Source organism: Procambarus clarkii, chromosome 55 (genome assembly GCF_040958095.1).
Source record: "Procambarus clarkii isolate CNS0578487 chromosome 55, FALCON_Pclarkii_2.0, whole genome shotgun sequence".
In the NCBI taxonomy this organism is placed as follows: Eukaryota; Metazoa; Arthropoda; class Malacostraca; order Decapoda; family Cambaridae; genus Procambarus; species Procambarus clarkii.
The window spans coordinates 19,607,162-19,618,628 of NC_091204.1; the positions used below are offsets into that span (position 1 = coordinate 19,607,162).

General features: G+C 42.5%; 1 protein-coding gene across 7 annotated transcripts in view; it reads right to left on the reverse strand.

Moving 5' to 3' along the window:
• The window catches only part of Nipped-A (Transcription-associated protein Nipped-A), a 331,196-nt gene extending 320,781 nt beyond the window's left edge, over nucleotides 1–10,415 (reverse strand). For 5 of the 7 annotated variants that reach the window (XM_045738364.2, XM_045738341.2, XM_045738372.2 and 2 more), the window contains exons 1-3: nucleotides 10,376–10,409; nucleotides 3,689–3,901; nucleotides 1,482–1,592 (exon numbers count right to left, since the gene is read on the reverse strand). In XM_045738364.2, the coding sequence (XP_045594320.1) occupies nucleotides 1,482–1,592; nucleotides 3,689–3,844 (267 nt within the window). In that variant the 5' untranslated portion in view covers nucleotides 3,845–3,901; nucleotides 10,376–10,409. The other 2 variants (XM_045738328.2, XM_045738334.2) reach the window with 2 other exon arrangements.
• Nucleotides 10,416–11,467: the final 1,052 nt, after the last annotated feature.

An 11,467-nucleotide genomic window follows, 5' to 3' on the forward strand; every position in this document is an offset into this window, starting at 1 on the left:
CGGGAGTTTCTTTGCACTTTTGGGCTGTAGGTCGCATTTTACCAGCTAGTTGCTTGTTTTGCTTCGCCTATCTTTCTGGGCTACTGCACCGGTCAATGGTGGAATATGACAATACTTTAAATGTAAATGGCTCATATGCCATTGCTCCACGCACCTCTCTGAGGGGACTACCCTGGAAACACAAACCGAAACTGTCTCTACTTTCCGCTTGTTACAACTTGAAATAAAGTTGTTATATCTTGGCTTAACGTGTTCATGACGTATTAAAACGTTGTTACAACTTGCTATATTGGTTGTTATAACTGGTTAGGTGTTAAAACTTGTTCGAACGTTATTCCAACGTCGTAGTTTCAGTGTGTGTTTGGCGGGTAGGTTCTGGCTCCTGGTCCCCGGTAGACTCAGAACTAAAGTGCCTGATGACCCCAAACTAATAAAGTGCACATCAGTTCGGTTAGCTTCAGGAAGCCTCCTGGGCTATCCCCAGAAAAGCAAGATGTTATTGCCCCATAGTTACTGATAAGTAGGCAACGATAAGTAAAAACAGACAAACCAGGATAGGTACACAAATTTTATATGTATTTTATTTTTCCTATTCAGTTAAGCAACAAAATCTTTAAAGGAAATTTGTTGGTGTTTACTATTATAACTTAAAAATTAGTTATTAGTCTTTTATTAGGTGTAGTAGTGGTGGTTCCCCACCCCCCTCCCTCTTTTTTTTTTTTTTTACAAAAAAATAGTGTGGAATTGCTATGAGGGACAATGTCTAAGGGTTTTTAAGTTATGATAAGCTTACAGTATTTTGAATGGGCATCAAAAATTTTTATCCCCATTTTGATGCAGGATTTTGAATGGGCATCTTTTTTAGCCAATTAAGTTAAAAATTAGAATGGAATCTTGATTTTCTAAGTAAATCATTATCAATTTTCATTTGTTTGGATGCAAAGCAAGGACAAGAAGATTTGCAGTGAAAAGAGGGGAGAAATGGGTAGTATTTACAGGTCTCTAATATCCGTAAAGATTTTCCATAGGCTTTTAATAAAGGTATAGTAGTTCGGTTTATACTTCAAATAATCTGGAGCCAGATTCATGAAGCAGTTACGCCAGCACTTACAAACCTGTACATCTTTTCTCAATCTTTGGCAGCTTTGTTTACAATTATTAAACAGTTAATGAACCCCAAAGCACCAGGAGGCTGTTTAAAACAATAACAACAGTTGATTGGGAAGTTTTCATGCTTGTAAACTGTTTAATAAATGTAACCAAAGCTGTCAAAGATTGAGGAAAGATGTACACGTTCCTAAGTACTTGCGTAACTGCTTCATGAATCTGGCCCCAGAGCAACACAAAAGGGATTTTTTCTGATGTGGAATTCCAAATTACATACTATACCAACATTATTCAAAATTGGCATATTTTCTTTAATTGTAAATTTAAGGCTAAAATACACACGTTAACAAGTTCATGTACAGAAGTAGGCATACCTGAATATTGTACTCTGAAATGAAGAGAGGGTCTCCTTCACTAAGAATTTTAATAAATATCTTCATAGCATGTTCAAGAAATGACGGATACTGCGGGGAAGCTACAATTGCCTGTGAACAAAAGAAAAAACATCTTAGGATACAATTTCTACACATTATAACAAAATAACTGAAAAATTCTGAAGTTGTTGTCTAAAGTAATCACAATAAAAAAAAAAAAACATTCAATGTAATGAAACTTCTCTTTCTGGTAGAGCCCAGGTGGCTCCCTGAAGCTACCTCGCTGAGACTGCCCCTATCTACTACTACATCACCTCAGTCATAGGAGTTCTGTTTTGCCTAATAGGGACCAGAGTCAAAACCTGGCCCCCCTCACAGAGAAGAGCATGAATCACATTCCCCACCATTTCCTTTAGAAGGGGGGGGGGGTGGAAGGATATTCCTTCTACTATTTTAGAAGTAACTAGTCCTGTTAAAATATTAAAAAAATATATATCTGCACACAGAAATAACACCACATGAGACCAGAAGGCATGGCAGGATGTGCAAAATAACCCCACTGAGGAGCAGAGGTGTAATAGGCATGACGAGAGAGAGAACTTGATTAACATCAATGGTTCAAGATTTTTCAACACTCTTCCCATACACATACGGGGCATAACTGGCCAACCTCTCGCAGTGTTCAAAAGAGAACTCAACAAGCACTTTCAAAAGATACCTGATCAACTAGGATGTGACTCACATCAAGCTGTAAGTAACTGCATCAAACAGCCTGGTGGATCAGACAAGCAATGAGGAGGTCTGGTCAGAGACCAGGCCACGGGGACATTGATCCCCAGAACCTTCAACAGGTAGTCAACAGATAGACTCCACCGGGAAAATAACAAGAAAGTCAATAAAGTACTGTATTACAAACCTTTGCATAGATCACAAGAACTGGAAACTTAAAAACTGCCAAACATCAAATAAATCATTCATAACTAGCTCGAACCTGCTTTCAACACCGTGTGGGACAGGTGTTTGGGAGCCAGAGGTGCGTGTGCCACAAATGGTTGCTCAAGCAGTACTAACCCAGCCAGCAGCCATAAGTCTTTCATATTTTTTATAGCAAAAGGTTTATTCAGTGTTTGTCAGGTAGGCTGCTCCATTATGACAATCTTTCTTTGTTTCAAATGTGTTCCATTTGTTTTGTATTTGTCACTTACGTCTCAATAATGGAGTGGCCTACCCGACAAACACTGAATAAACCTTTATGGCATTTATCCATTTTTCAAATTGTTTCAACTATTTTTTTATTTTTCGTTTTTTTATTTAACAAACATGGAGCAGCCTACTTGTAGACCACCGAACGAACCTTTTTGACATTTGTTCTGGCTTTCAAAATTCTTCATTTTTTTTATTTACGTTTTTTTATGTAAGAAACATGGAGCAGCCTACTTACTGATCACCAAACGAACCTTTTGCAATAAGACAAATTAAAAATAAATATTGAACACATTTAAAGAAAGGAAAAATGTCAAAGGTTTGTTCAGTGTATGTAAGGTAGGCAGCTCCATTATTGAGACGTAAATGACAAATACAAAACAAATGGAACACATTTGAAACAAAGAAAGATTGTTATAATGGAGCAGCCTACCTGCTGAACACCGAATGAACCTTTTTGACATTTGTTGCATTGCAAAAAATGTCACTTCTTTTTCTACAAAAACGTCAATGCTTTGCAACATCTCAGCAGTCACCCCTTTATATCCCAGCATCATTAGCATCTTTAAACAAGAACAACATAATTTATGTGCATCGTCGGAGGCGTCTAAGAATGTGCAAGAAGCAGCGTGACCCCACCATGTGGTGTTGATGTTACACAAACGAGCATTTGCCATACGGGACGATTTGATGCCGATCGGGATGTTCGTTACCCAAAATATTTGCCTTTTGGGGCGATCGTTATGCGAGGTTCTACTGTATAACAACATATTATACATGTAATGAGTTTATGCAACATACCAGAAATTTTAGTTCATTACTATCTATTAAACCTTTTAAAGCAAATCATATTTGATATGAATCCAAAGAGATACTGTAAATGCTTTGTGCTAATCTGATAAGGATCATCCAGAATTAGTACAATGGTTTATTTATAATTCCCTTAATGGACACTGAAAATCAAACACTGGAATTTATTCTAATAGCTATAGTATTACACTGACCTCAAGATCTTCACTTAGGGCCTGTGCCGCCTTCAGCTTGTTTTCATCTTTGGAGCCTGGATCTGCAAGCATAGACACGTACGAACGAAAGGTATTCATTTGGGCGACAGGGTCTTGGGACACATGGTGTCCAACAGTAGCTCCACCAGGTCCCATTGCAGAGCTGCTTTACAGTTTTCTAATTAAAGACACTGACATATTCACATTTCACATCTGAAAGAAAAATACTCATTTAAATTTTACACATACAACACACACACATTTCTACCATGAAACATATAGAAATACTGTATCTGTAAATTAATGAATATTCAGTAAATATTAAAATTTATATCTTGTTATGAAGAACAAATATTTGTCATAAATTCACAAAAGGCATTTTGATGGTGATGACAAAATGTTTCATGATATTTCGCCCAATTTCCAGCTGCCTCCTAATCTAACATTCCGGAAAGAAAGTAACTGGCTGGAAAGCGCAAGCATTGTACACTCGATCTTGATTCCACAGTACAATGTGCAAAGGAATCTTCAGATAACCCATCCAAAAATTTGGATTTGTTTGAGAAAAATATAAATCAAGTAGGATGGCTGTGGTGAAAACAGTATCATTTGATTATCCTGCTAAGTAATTTCCATCAGATTGTACATTTTTCCTATTCTTGCTCTTTTAATAATGAATATCATTTGAAATATGCATTTTTATTTTCTAAATATTTTACTGTATTAACCCTTAAGCTGCTCAGCATAAGGAGGGCATAATTCGAAAAATATTCAAATTACGTAAAAATTACTTAAAAATGTTAAACAAATCTCCAACTTATTGGCTTCAGCATCGTGGAACTTTCATAAAAATATTTTCAGAAATTGATTTTAGACGAACATTTAAAAAAAAAAAAAGCGTTGAATTTTTCAAAGCTATTTTCTGGGTGAAGCCTGGAGGCTTCTTGGAGCTGTACTGGGCTGATGTGTATATATTAGACCGTGGCAACAGTCAATCGAAGGAGTTCTAGGCCTACCGGGGACCAGAGTCAGAACCTGGCCCCCCTCAAGAAGAGGCATGAGGAGCAATGGCCTAAAGAAACCCCCTGCGTAATTGGAAGCAGTCATTGTCTGCCATCTACCAGGTCAGGCACCCAGAAAGGTAGGAATTCCAAAACAAACTACTGCTGGTCAAAAATTGCAAACCGAAAGCCGAACTAGCAAACAGAATTCCCCCAATCAAAAACAAGGAAACAAACATGACACCACCACAACCACCACGCATCCATCTGCACAACTTCCCCCTCCCAAGGAGGGGAACAGGGGGTCCTAGACCACCACGCCGGCTATTCTCCCCAGTTCAGAGGCTGAATAACAAAAACGCGAAAAAAAATGCAGACCGGAGGGAGAGAGGGATGCCGGGAGCTAACGGGTCTCACCTAGAAAATGGCGTTTCTTTACATTCAATGCTGGTTTTCTGTGGAGAGCCCCTTCGGCTCCCCGAAGCTACCTAACCAACGAAAAAGAGGAAGAGGGATTTACCTGGGAGGCGGCCGTTAATCGCTCCTCCACTCGAAGTCAAAACAACTGGCTGCAACCTGCGACCCAAGGCTACACACACCCAAGAAGGACCAGGAACATTAACAAGATACCGTGCGGCCAGGACTCTGTTTGACCTCCAAAAGCCCTGTGCCCGAATGTCAGCCCAGGACATATTACCAAAAACAGCAGCCAAATCCGCGAACTTACGAACGTCATGGGCAATAGATCGCAAGCTGGCAGGACCGAATAATCCTGCGGACAACCTGGGAGACCCGCGCCCTGGAACAGGGAAGAAGGGAAACCGGGTCCACCCATAGCGCACCCCCTGTCAAGGAGGTCGTGGAGCGCAAATAACGGCGAAGAGCTGCAACCGGACACAAAACATGATGCACCCCCTGCCGAACCAATCAAGCATCAACAACCCAAGGACCCCTTCAGAAAGCAGCAGACTCATTCTTCGCCAGAAAAGAAGAAGACAGTTGCAAATGAACGAAATGACCACCAGGACCGAAAGAGCAGAAACCCCTGCGCCAGAGGAGAGCATGAAGCTCCCCAATCCGAACAAAGAGACAAATGCCAACAAGAAAAGAGCCTTAGAAACACAGTCCTAAACCGAGGGGGGCCACCACATACCGAGGAGAAAAGAGGAAAGACAGCACCCGGTCCAATGACCAGGACAGCTCAGGCGGCGCATGAGCAGGTCGGAGGTGAAACAACACCCAAGAAAGCTTGCGGAATGGAGCAGAAGTAATATCCACACCAAATGCAAGCTGCAACGGCTCCGCCAGCACCACACGATACGAGGCAACAATATTTAGCATAAGATGACGGTCCTGAAACAACCAAGAGAGAAAGGACAAAACAACCCGATCAGAAATCGAAGACAACCTATGAAGAGATAAAAAATGACGATAGGACCACCAGGAAATTTCATACTGCCGTCGAGACAAAATTCTCAGGTCGGACACCATCAACAAAGCCACCTGATCACCATACAAGTGGTGATAAACCCTGCATCAAAATGACCAGACGTGAAGAGTGGAGGAGATCAAACCAGCCACGTACCAGACTGAACCGATCTGCTGAATGCGGCGGAGCCGCGAGAAGACCCTCGGGTTCGGACATAGAGCAAGAAGCTGCTGAAACCAGGGCTGGGCTAGCCACCAATGAGCCAACAGGACTACTCTCCCCTGGTAAGTCTCCAACCGAGCCAGGACCCGGAGCAACAACCGAACTGGTGGGAAAAGTTACAAGTAACCCCACCTTAACCAGTCCAGCCGAAAGGCATCGACCCCGACGGCCTCGCAGTCTGGGAATGGCGCCACATACACTAGAAGACGCCTCGACTACGCCGATGCGAAGAGGTCCACCTCCAGGCGCCCATATGTCCAGCAGAGCCAACTGAACGAGTCAGCGTTGACTGTCCATTCCGTGGATAGGGAAATGAACCGAGACAGGCCATCCGCCAAGACGTTTGACACCCGCCTCCCCTGAACGTGAACCGCCAGGAGAGCCAAACCCCGAGAATTCAACAGACGAGTCACCCAAAGTGACCAGCCCCAAAGAGCCAAGGAACGCATCGAACCCCCACAGTTCAGGCAATGAACCATAGGGGAGCAGTCTGAATGGAGCTGGATTGTTGCTCCGTGAGTGACACGAATCCTCTGAAGCGAATGCCACACCCCCACAAACTCCCGTGCCATGCTGTGAGCCCAACGTAAGGACAGACCCCACCAACCCTGGTCGGCTTGGTGAGCACTGGTCACAAAGCACCAGCCAAGAGACGAGGCATCCGTGAACACATCGAGCGAGAGCTCGGGGAGGCACCACAGCACAGAACCCCGAAAAACCTGCAGAGGAAGCCGGCGACGCAGCAGCCGACACAAGGCTCCCGGAATCCAAACCCAACAAGCAAGAGCGGCGGAAGGAATGTCCCCGAAGAAATCAGAATAGCCAGATCAGACCCGACAGGTAGACCCGCACAGCGAAGTTCAGGCTCCCTCACAGCCACTCGAACAACCGACGTGACCCGGGTGCCCTCCAAAAACAGTCGTATGCTGGACAGCAGCAGCAACAGCGTCGCAGGAGGGAGAGACAAGGAAGCGGTCCAAGAGTCCTACACGAGACCCAGCCAAGTCTGAACTTGAGAGGGAAACCAAATGGAACTTCTCCAGTTCACCAAGAATCTGAACCTGGTGAACTGGGAAAGAACCAAATCCCTGGCGAGCAGACACACGGACTGGCTGGGATCCCACACCAGTCAGTTGATGAGGTAAGCCAGAACCCAAACCCCTAACAGACGCAAACGGGTCACCACGACCCGGGTAAGGCACGTGAACACGCAATATGCCAGAGTCAAACTGAATGGAAGGTAATGAAAGCAGTAAGCCTGTCGCCCCACGACAAAACCGAGCCAGTCCCTGAACCTCGGATGAATCGGGACGTGCTAATACGTGTTCCGGAGGTCCAGAGATACCATCCAAGCCCCCCCCCCCCCGGCACTAAAAGCAGCCGGACCTAAGACAGAATGGTCATCCGAAAGGAAGGGCAAAAGACCTAGGGATTCAGACAAGTCCAATATAAATCACAGATCCACAGTCCCGTTTCGGAATTGAAAACAGGCAGGAAACCCACCTGATGGTTTCGACCACGCCCAAGCGAACCCACTACCGGATGACCTGAAGGGCCTCCAAACCCTCTGCCTCTGGAGAAAAAGCAGTCTGCCGGAAAAGTCGGGTTGAAGGAGGGCCCGCTGGCATGGCCCAAAGGCACCGGCAGGAGAAACAGGCTCGAGTGCCTCTGCCGCTGATCTGGATGGGGCAATCCCCGAAGCTGCCGAGACTCACAACTAGGGCAAACCCTGCCCCGAGTCCAAAACCCTCAGACGTCTACATCCTGGAGAGTGTATACCCGTCCCTAACTACTGTATATGAAGATAGAATGAAATTGGTCAACAAATAATTAAATCACAAGTGGCAGAACTTGGGATTTGTGAATTTTTGGGGGCTGATTTTTTCACAGATTTAAAACTCTATTTTCTTTGTCTCTTTAGGTTGTTTTGATGATTAGGAGCCAGATCAGGGCTTTATCACTTATATAAAGTATACATACATATCCCCTAAATCATTATAATTATCCCTATATTTGTTTTTTTGGGGGGTTACTTTCTCTCGACTTCATTTGAACACATATTGACCTACAACTTTTACATATTCGATTATGAATGCCAAACAATGTTCATTAAAACATACAAGTACAGTAAATTGATTAATTAGTACTACCTTATTCATTTTCAATAACCTCAACTTCAATTATCTCTAAAACTAGAGTTTCAACTTAAGAGCAGCATAAAAAAATTAGCTTCTGACCAATTCTCACAATTTTTACATATAGTGTGCACAGCTGTCTGTTCTACAATCCCTCTAGAATGGATTTTTTATAAACCCTAAACGTTTGGCGTTAAAAAAAAATTGACTAAATTTGGCACATATTTCAAATACCATATAGACAATTTTTTTTTTACAGTAAACTATACTGAAAACCTATATTCTAAATCTGTGAAAATGAAAATCATATGCTATTCTGAGAGCATTATAGCACTAAATGAACAATTGGTGATATATTATATTTTTGATGCTGATTTCAAAATCTGAAGTTTTCAATATTCAATTTTAGAATTATTTTTGATTCTCTGGTTTTTCAATTTAGTTGGTGATCATTTAGACAAAGTTGTAGCATTTGCTAGTAGATTATGCACAAAACTTTTGAAGCATTTGAGAAAGTTTGAGAAACCTATGGCCTTACCATACATGTATATATGGCCTAACTCTTAGGCCATATATACATGTATGTATCGTGCCCTAAAAGGTTTAAGGACCTGCCCAAACCGCTATGCTTGGAAGTGACTCTCAAAGAATGTAATAATTAAACACCATTGTTCAGTAGTCTCACAACCTATTGTACCTTCTTGTATTTAAATAAATAAAATAAAATAAAATAAAAATTTAATTACTGTACTTTGAGGTGGAAGGTAGAGCGACGGTCTCACTTCATGCAGATCAGCGTTATATCCACGACCGTCCAAGTGGTTGGGCACCATTCTTTCCCCCTGTCCCATCCCAAATCCTTATCCTGATCCCTTCCCAGTGCTATATAGTCGTAATGACTTGGTGCTGTCCCTTGATAATTCCCTTCCTTCCCTACATAGAAGTAAAACTTTTTTGAAAAGTAAAAAATAAATATAAAAATATAAATATGAATAAAAAGTAACACATTCAATTCAATCGTATAAATCTCTGGTGTCCCTCCATTTGGATTGCTGTATCTAAGCATGGAGACCTTATCGTTAGAAGGACATAACTGCTCCGGATAAAGTGCAACACTGGGCAACAAAAATAATTCCAGAGCTAACTCAACTCGCATATCAGGAACTGTTGAGGCTAACAATACCTGCCTGCAAACCAGGCATGGCAGGGCAGATCTTATTGAAACCTTGAAAATACTAAACAATTTGAAGGATGTCGATCCAGAAAATTTCTAGAAAACGTTATATATATAACACAAACAAGGAGCAACGGTTTTAAGTTGTTGTTGTTGTTATAGATTCAGCTATTCGGAACAAGTTCCAAGTAGCACAGGCGATGGTGAGCCCGTAACTTACCTGGCACAGGAGCGGAGCAAGTAGCACAGGCTATGGTGAGCCCGTAGTGGACTTACCTGGCACAGGAGCGGTGCCGTCGCGGTTTCAAGCTCAACAAGACACAATATAGGACTGAGAACAGGAGATGCTTTTTCACACATAGGGTTATAAACCCACGGAACAGCCTACCCGCCAAGGCCGTAAATGCCAAAAGTCTGCTACTTTTTGAAGTGCAAATGGAAGAGATGATCAATGCAAATGGGGGGGACCTTCGACAAGCCGCCGGCTTCCTCTCCTCGTCGAGGCCACTAGTGTTAGTGGTTCACAGGTAAATTCAGGTAACAGGTCTGACGGATCGTGTTCTGTGCAAAACCCGGCGTGGAATTATCTAACCGGCTCCAGTACCTAGCCCAAGGCATAAATCTCAACACTATATACTCACAGGTGACACACTATAGAGACTATCTCTCCGCAAGTGACCAAATAATTAGGAAAATATAACTTGTTGTTAGGTTTTGTTTACTTACGACAGCCGCAGCGCCCCTACACAACTAACCTAATGGTTCTAAATTCTTATACAACATATTTTGTATTAAAAATTGTTCTCCATATTAGAAACACTGTCTCTATGAAAATCCTCCAAGTAATGACTAGGAAAAAATATTCTTTATTCGATCAAATGTAATAATTTTATTGATAAACGTTAGTTTTTTTAGTTTAGTTCATTTATTATGCACCCCATACCCGTCTTGTCGGCGGAGGTGGAAAGGGTTACAGAGGCACATAATGGGCTCAGGGACTGAACTCTACAATTCATTTAGCTAAGCAAATTACAATCATGATGAGCTACTAACAAAATTCAATACACATCGTCACATCATCAATATATTCGAGATCGATCACAAGTACAGTTTCTAAATTAAGCAATGACATATGTGGAGGGTAAAATAAATTTTATTCAGGAAAGTACATACATAGTTAATTTACAAACATAACGTTGGATTTAAAAATAGAGCTAGTACAAACAATACCTAAAGCCACTAGTACGCATAGCGTTTTGGGCACTACTACTGGTCTACTACCCCTCCCACGATCGTCATCACTACTTTTGCACTCCCACCATCACCACTACTACAACTCCCACCATCATCACCACTACTACTACACTCACACCATCATCACCACTACTACTACACTCCCACCATCGTCACCACCACTACTACACTCTCCCATCGTCACCACTACTACTACACTCTCACAATCGTCACCACTACTACTACACTCCCACCATCGTCACCACTACTACTACACTCTCACAATCGTCACCACCACTACTACACTCCCACCATCGTCACCACTACTACACTCCCACCATCGTCACCACCACTACTACACTCTCCCATTGTCACCACCACTAACTACTACACTCCCACCATCGTCACCACTACTACTACACTCCCACCATCGTCACCACTACTACACTCCCACCATCGTCACCACTACTACACTCCCACCATCGTCACCACCACTAACTACTACACTCCCACCATCGTCACCACTACTACTACACTCCCACCATCGTCACCACTACTACACTCCCACCATCGTCACCACTACTA